Source organism: Chlorocebus sabaeus, chromosome 1 (genome assembly GCF_047675955.1).
Source record: "Chlorocebus sabaeus isolate Y175 chromosome 1, mChlSab1.0.hap1, whole genome shotgun sequence".
In the NCBI taxonomy this organism is placed as follows: domain Eukaryota; kingdom Metazoa; phylum Chordata; class Mammalia; order Primates; family Cercopithecidae; genus Chlorocebus; species Chlorocebus sabaeus.
Genome location: NC_132904.1, coordinates 106,979,139 through 106,993,096, shown reverse-complemented (window position 1 = coordinate 106,993,096; position 13,958 = coordinate 106,979,139). Strand labels below are relative to the sequence as shown.

The 13,958-nt window shown below is 35.0% G+C and overlaps 1 protein-coding gene across 2 annotated transcripts in view; it reads left to right on the top strand.

Moving 5' to 3' along the window:
- The window catches only part of ARHGAP20 (Rho GTPase activating protein 20), a 124,407-nt gene that overhangs the window by 63,844 nt on the left and 46,605 nt on the right, over positions 1-13,958 (top strand). For both annotated transcript variants that reach the window (XM_038005237.2, XM_038005238.2), the window contains exon 3: positions 11,138-11,302. In XM_038005237.2, the coding sequence (XP_037861165.1) occupies positions 11,138-11,302 (165 nt within the window). The remainder of the gene's footprint in view (positions 1-11,137; positions 11,303-13,958) is intronic.

The following is a 13,958-nucleotide window of genomic DNA, read 5'->3' as shown; positions in this document are numbered from 1 at the left end:
AATCAGTGATTTTTTTAACTTTAGGAGATCCAGAAATTATATATAGAATTATTTTTAATCAGGTTTAATTCTTTCATTCCTTTAAGTGTACCATTATGTAATTATTATCTCAAGAAAACTCAAACTGTTGGAGTTCCCAGTAAGCATATTGGTGACCTTGTTCATTGTTGAATCCATAAACAAACTAATGGAACCACATACAGTGTAATCATTACACATATAAATTTCTTTGAGTAGCTTAAATTCAAATTGAGTACTCAAACAAATTTTACTTAGTGGTTAATGAAGAGAGGTAGTATTTTTAAGTCAGCAGGCCACACACAAAGATGACTAAATTGGTTTGGAGGTTTCTCCAATGCTTAGTTGGGATCTGTTTCTACTCATTCTTCTCATTCTTTCATAATGAAGGTTTTGTGTTGTTTTTGTTTCGTTTTGTTTCGCTTTTTGTTTTGATATAGTGTCTTGCTCCATTGCCCAGGTTGAAGTGTGGTGGCGTTGTAATAGCTCACTACAGCCTCTGAGGGTGGGGGTGAAGAAAACATAATGCAGCAGACCTATTCTTAAAGGGTTGCCATTTTCACTAGGCTCTTTGAAGTTCAAATACTCTGCTTTTTCTTGATTAGTGGTCTTGCATCAATATATATAGTTCATATATAAATTGTTTCCTTTTAAAGTCTTTAGAGACAATGCTCATAAAATCTTGTTCCTTTCTTTCTTGATAATGTTTTATCAAGTGCCTTGTACTAAGTGAATTCCTAATGTCGTTAAACAACTTCTGTGTCAAGGTTAGGAGGAAGTTACGTAGTTACTCTCTTCTTTGGAAATAATAACTTTGTGTATGGATCTCACTCTATTAGTGTAACTGTGTATTAGTGTCCTTCTCTGACCTTCACTCTCTCCTTCTATCTTTCTGTTCTGTCTTCACTTACTTAATGTTTATGTTTTCCTTGGTCTTTAAATATTAGTATCATTGTTGATATATTGATCTCATTGTATCACATATGCTTCCGTCAGCATCTTGATAATTTAAAAGTGCTCCTTTATGTATTTCTTGCTTTTAAGCCCTTGCTCACTCTGTTTATCTAGCCATTTGTCCACCTATCTTACCAAGCCCTTATCCTGTCTTCATTCACTTTGATGCTGGTATTACTATTATCACTGGGCTCTGTTCTCATAATACAAGTCATAATTCAGACTATGAGCTACATGATTTATTATTTAATCATTGAAGTTATAGTATATATTACATACAATCACATTGTTATCATCACTATGTGGGTTCTTTTTGGTAATTTCAATGTGATTTTATCAAGATGATAGAATGTAAGAGTACTTTCTTATGTTTGATCTCATTAAGACAGATAATTGCCATAGATTAGATTTCCATATAATATACTTTTAGTTCTAGGTGTCCAATATAGTCATAAATAAATAATAGGATTTCATTGCTGAATAAGATAGAGTTTTGATGTTGAGAGTGGTTTTTGTAGCTTCATTTCAGTATCTTTTTGTTCCAAATGATATCTGGACTGATTTATTCCCTAACACTCTGCAGAGTTACCCATTACACAGGCAATATAGAAAGTTCTAACCTATGTGTCAGAACCAGGTAGGGTAAAACAGATGCTGAAACTTGATAAGCTAATGAGCTGGGCTTACCCTTTAGACATTGTCTATGCTATGATCATTGGTACTATGCATTCAGAAGATTAATTTGAGAGAGGCAAGTAGTATGGATTGGAGAAAAGAGAGAGGGAAAAATTAGATAATCCAGTTAGGAGTTTATTATTAACTATGGGTTATGCAGATCCAGAGTCAAGAAATTTTATTTTTAATTAGAATATTCTCAAAACATAACAAGTGACTTTATGTGGGAAGCAAAAGAGGAAGAGTCTAAAGTAACACTAGGATCCTTATGCATTGCTGGTGGGAATGTAAACTGGTGTAACCATGGTGGGAAACAGTTTGGCAGTTCCTCAATAACTTAAACATAGAATTACCATATGATATAGCAGTTCCACTCCTGAGTATGTACTCAAAAGAATTGGAAACAGATATTCAAAACAGTATGTACATGAATTCTTAGTACTATTCACAATAAGAGCTAAGAGGTGGAAACAACCCAGATGTCCATCAGTTAATGAATGGATAAACAAATGTGCTATAGCCATTCAACGGAATATTATTCAGCAACAAAAAGGAATGAAGTGCTAATACATGCTACAACATGAACAGATCTTGAATACATTATACTAATGGGAAGAAACCATAAATGAAAGGATAGGTACTGCATGATGTGAAATACTCGAAATAGGCAACTCCGTAGAGACAGAAAGATGTTAGTAGTTGCCAGGGACTGGGGGAATGGGGAATGACTGCTTATAGAAAAACTTATAGACTGCTTATAGACCGCTTATAGACTATAAGCTTAAAGCTTATAGACTGCAAGCTTAAAGCTTATAGACTGCTTTTAGAAAAACCTATATGGTTTTTCTTTAGGGGTAATGAAAATATTCAGGAACTAAATAGTGATAATGGTTTTACAACACTGTCAATGTGCTAAATGCCACTGAATTATGCATTTTTAAATTTGCACAATGCAATATTTTATGTGTGTTTTTTATACTAGTTTTTTGGTTTTGTTTAAAAAAGAAAAAGCACACTAGCACAAGAACCATAGACTAATGCTTTCAGAGAACTCGGAGGTTCAATAGACAGAGTAAAGTAACAGAGAGGGAATGTGGCTAACTGGGCATTCAAAATCAAATGTTTTTTAAAACTCTTGTTGTGGGGGTGTCAAATAAAATATGAGTGTGGGCTGTGGTTTCCAGCCTCTGCTAGAAACTAAGCCAAGCAGCTAAACTAGTTCCACAAGAGTAGAGAAAAAAAAAATCAAACTTATTTACTCCATATATTAATATAGCAGTGTCTAGACAGTACATATAGATGCTCAGTTATTTGTTTGATGAAAAATTAAAAATAAGGAAATAAAGTCTGAACAGTAAGGTTATGTTCTTTTCCTTGGTCAATTTCATCTCCAGCTCACCCCACCCCCAGTAAATCAATGTATTAATTTTAACAGTCTCTATCTTTTATGTTTTCTGTTGTCTTTCCTATCCCTTTCTCACTTTCCTATCCCTTTCCCAACTTGGGTGTGCAACATCTCTTACCTAAGATTACTGCCATAACTTCCTAATGGTCTCACTCCCTCTAAGTTGCCCTCCTGTGTATTCTTCAATGTACAGGTTGAGTATCCCTGTTACAAAATGCTAGGGACCAGAAGTATTTTGAATTTCAGTGTTTTTTTTAATTTTTGAATTTCAGTTTTTTTAATTTTTGAATATTTGCATGTAGATAATGAGATATCTAGGGGATAAGACCCAAGTATAAATGCACAATTTATTTGTATTTCATATACACTTTGTATACATAGCCTGAATGCAATTTTCTTAATTTTGTTCATGAAACAAAATTTGTATACTTGAGGCCAAGTGTGGAATTTGTACTTGTGGTGTCATAGTGGTGCTCAAAAATTTTAGGATTCTGGAGCATTTTGGATTTTGGATTTTCAGATTAGGGATGTTCAACCTGTATTACAAAATGCAATATCCTGCTCAAAATTCTTTAGCACTTCCAGATAAAATCTAAGCCCCTTACATGATAGGAGAAGCACCGATGACTGTACCACTTTCTCATCTGCTGCTAATCTTTCTCAAGCCTTTATAACCCCTACCATTCTGAATTTTCCAGTTACTGAAGCACAAGGTGCATATTTGACATGCTCTTCCTTCTTAAAGTGCCCTTTAGCCTTCATTGGTCTCTCTGTTTATCCTTTAGACTTTGGTTCCTCCAGGGAATTTTCCTAGCCAATGCAGTCTGAGATAGGGTCTTCTGTTTTTGCTTTTTATGCTCCTGCACTCTGCATTTCTTTTATTGCACTTACATCCCTTGTTTATCATCATGTTACTTGTCTGACCTACCTATCAGATTGATAACTCCTGGAGGCCAAGGACCCAATCTAGCTCCTATGCCTGACACATGGCAGGTACCCAGAGAAGAAAACCCTTATCACTATTACAAATAATTTATTATATGGTAATTGCATGCACAATAAATGTTGAATGAGAATATTTACGATATATAAAGCAGAATATAGGTGCTAGATGTCATATAAAAGATGCCAAGCCAAGGGTTCAGTTGATAAAAAGTCGTGAAGGAGTTGACATTTGGAATGGGCGTTGAGAAATGGGTAAATTTTTGGAAGGTAAGTTTTATTTAGTTATTCAACAATTATCGATAAGTGACCATGTGCTAATTATTTTACCAGGCTTTAAAGTTATCCAGATCCTATCTAGTACTTTTTATCATAATCTCTAATTGATTAGTAATAAACATAGGCATTTCCAAGTATTCTGAATTTTATTTTCTTTATGATTAAGCAACACTGCCTCTGAAACTTTAGCTGAAAGTGGACTCATTTTTAGAATGAACTTTAGTTATAAATACTGGTATTTTACTGTGGCCAGGTTTTGTGAAAGCTGTTTTCTAGTTTTAGTGAAAAATAATTAAGTTTCTAAAACTTGTGTTTGCTTTTCAGAAATGATTTCACAAACCCATTTGAAAATGGAATGTTAATACATAAAAAGTAGGCAACAGGTGGATTCCTAGACTCTGCTTGTATTTGTTAGGTTATTTTACAGCTCTGTTAATTATAACTTGTAAGTCCTAATTAGGCTATATTAAAATGCTAAATAGAAGTTTCTAGTCTTACCCTTTCCTCATTTCCAACTCTAAAAGAGTAAAATAAACACATCTACACTTCACTCAGAATAAAAATAAACACTTCAGAGTCATAAAATTGAGAAATATGTTTTTAAGTAGGAGACTTTAATATTGTATTAAAAAACACAAAAGTTGTGTTTCTGTTTCCTTCCATGAAAATTTTTTTCCTTTTAAATTATGTGAGTGCTGAGACGTTTACTTTTATTCTAGTGTATGGCATGAATTTTTTAACCAATGCTTAGTTTACTAAAGTCTTCAGGCATCTCTCGCCACACTTACATATAGGTTTTTAAAATGACAGCCTGATAGATGCACACAGAAAAATAAAATCGTTTAATTTTATGGTGAATTCTCCCTGACACCAGCACCAGTCCACTTATTTGAAAGCAATATCATGAGGAGGAAAATGAGTTGTTTTGTATGAAAATCCTTTGGGATTGCTTTAAAATTTAAACTATTTTTTAAAATAACCTAATTAATCTTTGGCCTAGGCCAACCCCACGCAAAATAATAATAATAATTTTCCAATTACTTCAGATTAGCCTTTATTTATAAACATTTAAATGTTTTGGAAGTATTGTTTAAACCAGGGATCCGCAAACCATAACCCAGACAGGTTGCCTATTTTTGTAAATAAAGTTTTATTAGAACACAGCCACACCTGTTCATTTATGTATATGATTGATTTTGCAATACAAGGGCAGAGTTGAATAGTTTTGACAGAGAGGGTATGGCCCACAAAACTTAAACTATCATCAGACCCTTTGAGTAATGGTTTGAAGGTCCCTAGTTTAAGCCATACTACAATCTGATGGCTTCTTAAAATCAAGAAGCAGTTATTTGTTGGATACCTAAACCAAAGTGCAGAAGATGATTTTTCCTCTTGCAAAGTTTTCTTGTTATGCCATTAAAAAATTAAAGCTCAGCAAAATATTATTTTAGCCATTCTTTCATTCATTCATTGCTTAGTAGCCTTGTCCTTGCTTGGTTTCAACAAGTGAAAGTTTATTTTTGTTTTCTGTACATTTGAAAATCACACGTACTAAAAGATTCCATTATACCTTCTTCCACTCCCCCAAAAGAACTTGAGGAAGGATTTTTTTTTTCTGTGTTGGTGAATGTAGGCCTTTTCTTTGTTCTCTGCTTAATTCCAACCTATAATATCAAGCATAGAAACTCCTTTTCCCTTTTCTTTCACAGGACTTTGATTTATTTACTTGCCTTGTCATTCACCTGTATGTATTTAAGTTATACATAATATGTGGTTAATTAGCAATTAGTGAGCATAGTAGACTTCACTTCCTGGAAGGGGTAGCTATAGCTGAGAAATCATAGGAAATGATGGAATAACTCTCAAAAGTTCAACTTAGCTGAAGTAGAACTATAAACTACTCATACTTACTTAGAATACACTATTGTAGAATTTTACAATGTTCGAGCTAGAATACGTTGTAGACTCATGATGTGCATTAGAATCAAACTTCAATGTGCATTAGAATCACCTGACTGGCCTGTTAAACTGCAGGATGCTGAACCAGCCCTCCAGAGTTTCTGAGTCCATAAACCTGAGGAAGGCCTGAGAATTTGCATTATTTTAAAAATTTATTTATTATTATTATACTTTAAGTTGTAGGGTACATGTGCATAACGTGCAGGTTTGTTACATATGTATACTTGTGCCATGTTGGTGTGCTGCACCCATCAACTCGTCATTTACATCAGGTATAACTCCCAATGCAATCCCTCCCCCCTCCCCCCTCCCCATGATAGGCCCCGGTGTGTGATGTTCCCCTTCCCGAGTCCAAGTGATCTCATTGTTCAGTTCCCACCTATGAGTTTGCATTTTTAAAGCATGTTGCTGGTTGATGATGATGATGCTGGTCAGGAGTCCACACAATGAGAATGTAATAGAGAAAGGGATGGCTGACCACTGGGGATTAATTCAGAGCTATTAGGATAGTGTATGGGCCTCATACTTTTAGTATACCCAGGGGAGATCAGACACTGTGACCCATATTATTCAAACCCAAGAAACATAGATAAGCCATAATTCTCCTTTTTTATAGCTGCCACGTGGACCTGATAATTGAGCTGACAAGTCATGGCCTCTTACACCTTATGCGTTGTTGGAGACCCTGACAAATACTTGTTCTTTGAGCTCCTCGTTTAATTAGACTAATTAAAAAAAAAAAAAATGTTCTCATTGTCATTATTATAACTTTTGGATGGCTTTTAATTTAGTTCAACTTTGGATTGTTTCCCTGAAGTGACTCTCAAATATGCTTAGCTACATATTTATCAACTATATTTTAGGATTGGAGTGTTCTCACAGACATAGCCCATCATATCCATTATCCATTTCCCTCTCATCAATAATCTTAATTCCACATTTTGGATACATATTTAGTTAGTCCCATATGTAAATTATAAATGAAATTTAAAGATCTTCTAGTCCTAGTCCAACTAACTTACTTTACATATAGGAAACTAAGCCAACCAGGTAACTTGCCATATCACACTAGTTAGCAAGAAGACTGGATTAGCACTCCACCCAAGTCGTTAAATCCTAAACCACTGAACTCAGTCACCATGGCTGGAGGAGGAAGCTGAGTCAATGCAGTGTTTGCCCATTTGAAAGACTACATAGAATTTTTTAAAGTATGTGAAACCATACTTGTAAATCACCTTAGTAGCTGTATATTTTGGCTACCCTAAATAGCTTCAAATCTGTAAAATGAAGGATAGTAATACCTACCTTCAGGGCTGATTGTTTCTCTTACCTTTCCTTCCTCACCAGCTGTACCCACTTTAGAATCCTTAAAGTCACATTCTAGTGTTCAGCTGCTAAAAAAAACAAGAGTTTTTGCCCTTAATTCCTCACTTCTCATCCTTTTACTCCTCAAATTCCAGACATTTGAGTTCTGCCCACACCATTCTCCTGGAACTGTTTCCTCAACAGTCTTAATGACCAACTGATGACTTTTTACCCCGAGACACCTTTTCAGACCTCAGCTTGTTATCCCTTCTGTCAGTTTCAGCACTCATGACCACCACTACTTTTTATTATTTTTCTGCTACTTCATTTACCAGTCTCCATCTTTGTTCATATGTTCTCTTCCCTTCATCTCTGCAACATACATCTTTTCTCAGGGATATGTTTCTGCCTTTTTTCTTATTTTGTGCTCCTTCCCTTGGCAGTTCTAGCCATTACAAAGAGTTATTTAGGCACCTGTCTTTGTATGACATCTCTGCTTCTGACATCTCTTCCAAGTGCTGCATGCCTACCTGATTTTGCCATACCACCTAGCCCACTGATAATTTCAGACTCAGTGCATTTGAAATTGAGGTCATCTCTTCTTTCCCAGCCACTATAGGCTTTCCCTCCTTTGTTCTTCGTTTTCGTTAATCTCTAAAATGTGCAGATGCTCCTCAACTTACAACTGGTTATGTCAGAATGAATCTATCATAAGTGGAGAATATCATGAGTAGAAAATGCATTTAATACACCTAACCTAGCACAGGAAAAGAGTAAAATTCAAAATCTGAAGTACAGTTTCTACTGAATGCCTATCAGTTTCACACCATCATAAAGTGAAAAAATGGTGAGTCAGAAAATATATAGAAATGCAAAAGACCTAGATTATCTAAAACAGTCTCAAAAAATAAAAAGATGATGGACTTAACACTATGTAATTTTATGATTCGCTATAAACTTAGAACAATAAGACAGTGTGGTTATAGCATAAGAATCAATAAATCAGTGCAACAGAATAGAGAGCCTGGAAATAGACCTATGCTTTATAGTCATGTAATTTTACAAAGGTGCCAAAGCAATCCATTGAGGAAGGGAATTTAAACATCTATAGTCCTAGTCCAACTAACTTACTTTACATATGAGTAAGCACCAAGTCTTTGGTGTAAATGGTGCTAGGAAAATGAAGTATTTGTATAGAAAAAAATGAACCTGGCCCTCTTCCTTATTAAGCAAAATTAATTTGAGATGGATCATAGACTTAAATGTAAAAACTAAAAATCACACATATTTTAATAGAATGCATTGGAGAATATCTTGATGAGTGGGGGATAGGTGAAAGTTTCCTAGAAAGGTTACAGAAAGTAAACATCATATGAAAAATTTGATAAACTTTGTCAAAATTTAAAACTTTTTGTCAGAAACATTGTTAAGAAAGTTTACAGGCAAGCAACAGACTAGGAAAAAATACTTTCCAAAACACATAACCTGACAAAGGACTGGAATTTAGGATCCAATACATAAAAAAGTTCCTACAACTCAATAGATAGTATGTATATAATAACACATAACCCAAATTGTTTTAAATGAGCAAAAGACTTGAAAACAGTTCACCAATGAAGGTAATGCAAATGGCCAGTAAGAACGTGAAAGAAATTAGCAGAGAAATGCAAATTAAAATCCTAATTAAAGACTAGGTGCAGTGGCTCAACCTGTAATCCTCGCACTTTGGGAGGCTAAGGCAGGCGGATCACCAGAGGTTAGGAGTGCAAGACCAGCACGACCAACATGGCAAAACCCCATCTCTACTAAAAATACAAAAATTAGCTGGGCATGGTGTTGCATGCCTGTAATCCCAGCTACTTAGGAGACTGAGGCAGGAGAATTGCTTGAACCCAGGAGGTGGAGGTTTCAGTGACCCGAGATCGCGCCATTGCACTCCAGCCTGGGTGACAGAGTGGGAGTCCGTCTCAAACTAAGAAAAAAAAAATCCTAATTAAAGGCTACTATACATCCACTAAACTGGCCAAATTCAAAAGACTGACAACACCAAATGTTAGCAAGGTCATGGAGCAACTGGAACTCTTTTACAGTGTTGCTGGGAATGTAAAATGGTACCATCGTTACGGAAAACTGGTAGTTTTTCTAAAATTAAACATATACCTACTCTGTGACCTAACAATTCCACTCTGAGGTATTTACCCAAGAGAAATGAAAACATAGATACAAAAAGACTAGTACCAATGTTTAATAACCATTTTATTCTTGATAGCTAAAAACTGGAAACAGCCCAAGTGTACAACAATAGAAGAATAAACTCTGGTATATTTATACATTGAATACCTAAGTGAGATAAAGGAATGAGTTACTGATAAATGTAATAACATGAATGAATTCCAAAATCATGATGAGGAAGTAGTATCTTACACAAAAGAATAGATACTGTGGTTCAATTTGTATAAAATTCTAGAACAGGCAGTCTTCCATGGGAAAAAAAAAAATCAAAATAGTTGTTACCTCTGAGGTGATCAAGCAAGGATTGACTGGTATAGTTTGAGGTATTTGGAATCTGACCAAAGATTTAAAATATGACCATTGTACAGGGTTGCATGAGAGAGTAAATTCATCACAGTATGAGACTGTCCAGAGGCTTATGGCAAGGGACCACCATCCAGAAGGGAAGGAGGGCAGGGGAGAAAAAAATCAGAGCAGATATTTCTGGAGAGAACATGTCCATTCCTCAGTAGTGTGGAATGGCTAGGTCAGAGAACTCTAAAGGGCAGGAGCAACTTGGGGGTTTCATAACCACAGACACTCTCTTATCAATGGCCAGCAGGTGCTGGGTGTAGTTCGATGGAGTATGCAAAGCAGGCAGGCTGTTACTGGCTAAAAATCTGATTGTTTGGGCTGTTTTTAAAATACTTCGATATATAAAAATTTGAGTTTGGTACTAATGAGGTTTTGAACTAACAGGTCTCAGCCTGCAGTAAAGAAATAAACAACTCAGGAGCCAATCCATGGAGACTATATTTGGTTAATTTATATAATATCTGAGAAGGGGCAAGAGGGAATTATTTGGAGTGTTGATCATTTTCTAAATCTTGTTAGAGGCTTAGATTACACATGAGTACATTTATCAAAAGTCAGTGGATATACACCTAAGATTTGTGCATTTTTTGTGTAAATTTTATATCAAAAGAAAAATTCAAAATAAATAATTGAACTCTAGTTAATGATATGTATACTGAAGCATTCAGGGGAACATGTACTGCCTGTGTGTCGTTTACACTGAAATGCCAAAAATAAAATGAATTATTCAATGGATGGTTGGATAGGTATTTAATAAAGCAAGTATAGGAAAATACTAATGGTGGAATCTAGATTGAGATACATATACATGTGTTTATTATAAAACTATTTCAACTTTTCTTCGTTTCAAAATTTTCATAATGAAATATTAAAGACAACTGTGTGTAGAATAGACTCAGGACCAGTTAGGATGCTATACCATTGTATTAAAAAACATTACAGAGTTTTATAGTTCTTGACCAACTATAAAATGATCATTTGACTAACTGATCTGTGGCATTTAATCTGTTACAGGGAAAGTCCTTCTGCTAGTGTTGACACGTGCACATTTCTGTCATCATTTGTGTGCTCCAGTAGGACTCTGCTGATTGATGGCCGGGCAGAACTCAAAAGAGGCCTCCAGAGGCAGGAGCGGCATCTTTTTCTATTCAATGATCTGTTTGTTGTGGCCAAAATCAAGTACGTATACTATATACTCCTGATTATCATTATAAAATTGCACTTTTACTAACAAAGATACCCTTTCTACTCAATGCTTACTGTAAGAAGGTTTTGCCTCTGTTACTATAGGTAATGTTTAAAGTGATTTTATGCCCTTTTTTGCAAAAAAAAAAAAAAAAAAAAAAAGGTTGTTCATTTTTTCAACAAGTGTTTATTTAGGTCCTGTTCTGTGCCATGTCCAGAATAAATGTAGGAAAATTCAATGAAGAATGTGATGGGTATGGTCCCTGCTCTTTGGGAGCTTGTATTCTAATGTGGGAGCTTACAGTCTTATGCATGGGGTGAGGGAGAATGACAAAGTGTGATTAGTATTATGAAGAAAATAGGGTGCTGGGTGAAGTAAAAGATGGCATATATGTTAGGTAGGTGCAGTCAGGGGAAAAATTCAGTGAGGATGAAAAGCAATCAGCCATTCAGATATTGAGAGGATGAGCATTCCAGGGAGAGGGCACAGCAGGTACAAAGGTAGTTGAGGAAAGCTTGGCCCTTGGAGGAGTTAAAAGAAGGCCTGTGTAACTGGAGCATAACAAGCCAAGGAGAGTACGATGAATTAAGATTAGATAAGTAGACAAGGGTTAGGTTTTAAGGACCTTTGTAGGCTATATTAATTATCTATTGCTATTTAACAAATTACCCAAAAACATTACAGTTTAAAACTGTAAATGTCTCATGCAGTTTCTCTGAGTCAGGAGTCTGAGAGTGTTTCACTGGATGGTTCTGGCTTACGAGCCTTCATGAGAGCCCTCAAGCTTGTTGGCTTGGGTTAAAGTCATCTCAAAGCTCACCTGGAGCTGGAGAATCTACTTCGAAGCTCACTCAAGTGGATGCTGTTAGCCTTAGTTCCTCAGTAGCTTGTGGCCAGAGGCTTGAGTTCCTCTTGACATGGATGAGTAAAAGGCTCCAACTAAATACCCATTTTTAAGAGATGGTATAGAATGCTTACTGAATTGTTTATACATTTTTTTTAAATTAAAGGCAAGCATAATGATGAGAACTGTTTCGGAATGTGATTCGGATAGAAGGAATGCCTACAGATGTAGTTTTGGAGTGGATATGGTATTATAGGAATAAAGAGAAAGAAAAAGTTACTCCAGCCACATCTTTGCACTAGGTCCACTTGAAGTTCCAAGTTGGGAAACTATTAATAGAGGAACAAGTCATTGTTTTCAAAAAACAGTTATTCCCTTATTTAAAAATTATTAGATGAGTTATCTATGTTACGTATTATAATAGGAGAATCACAAAGATTTCGTTTAATTTTCCTGACAGTCCTCCAAGATAAGAGTTGTTTCAGATATTGAACACTGAGGCTCAGGAAGGTTTGTTATATACTAAGAAATGGCAGGGCTGGGGTTTGAATCTAGGCCTTACTTCCAATGGCTGGCTCTTTCTATATTTTTTAGCACATGGTACTCATTAGGTATATAGCTCAGCCTGGAGGTAGATAAATAGACAACATAAATTTTTTATAATAACCAATTTTCTGAACCTTAAGATCTTAAAGACGATTTACTTGTAGCATGCATTCAGTTCTTAGGGAAGAATGTATTTTCCTTCACCTTTTTCGGATATTTTCCCCCTTAGCAGTTACAATGATAATTAGAATAGAGGACCTCTGTTTTTTTATCTGAGGTTATTTATTGTTCTGTATACTGTTAGCATATAAGTTGTTTTTATGGAACCTATGTTTTGCTAAAAGTATTTTATAGAAAGACAGTTTCTTTTCCACTAGAATATTGCTGTTTTTAGATATATTGGCAAAATGTGTACTCATCATCTGCTTCTGTAGCTGACTTTTTATTTTAATTGTCCCTTTCTCACATAAAGTTATACCACTTTTTCCCATACACTGTTTTTGAGATAACTGTGTCCACTTTAATGTTTTTGTGAAGTGAAAAAAAGTCTATCAATTGATTTAAATGCTGTTATATAAGAGGTTCAAATTATGAAAGATTATTTTAAGTACTTTTTATACCCATTGGGAATATTTAAAAGTGTGAGTGAGCTAAGTTATTTTTTGGCATAAATCCAAAACCCCTGAGATGGAACAAACATATTTGAGATTATTATTATTATTATTATTATTATTATTATTAAATCCTGCCACTTTGCAAAAATTTTGACCACCATTTTTTAGGAAATTGATTACATGATCATTCCACAGCAAACATTTAGTTATATTCACAGATCCTTCTTAATATGAAAGAACTTAATTTTTATGAAATAACAACCAAAACCAAATAGTCCCTGTAATTCCAAACCTATGTATTTTAGGTCACTTCTTACCCTTGGATGAAGGATTGAGTGTTACCCTGTATCAATTAATTTGTTGAAATAATCTGAAATTAGCAATTAAGTCTCTTACTGAGCCATAGGAGACAAGGAGGAGACCTTAAATTCCATACTACATCAGCTCATCTTCAGGCTTCTTTTAGATACTGCTTTCAGTCCTTAGGTTGGGCCTAGAGAAATAAACTTGAGTGGGATAAATAATCAACTGCTACATATTTGTTTAGTGAATGTTAGTAAGTACAACAATAAAGCAGGTGTTAAATGCTTTCTTCTATTGACTGAATTATTATATTTGATCTGTTTTGTACTGGATGCTGACAGT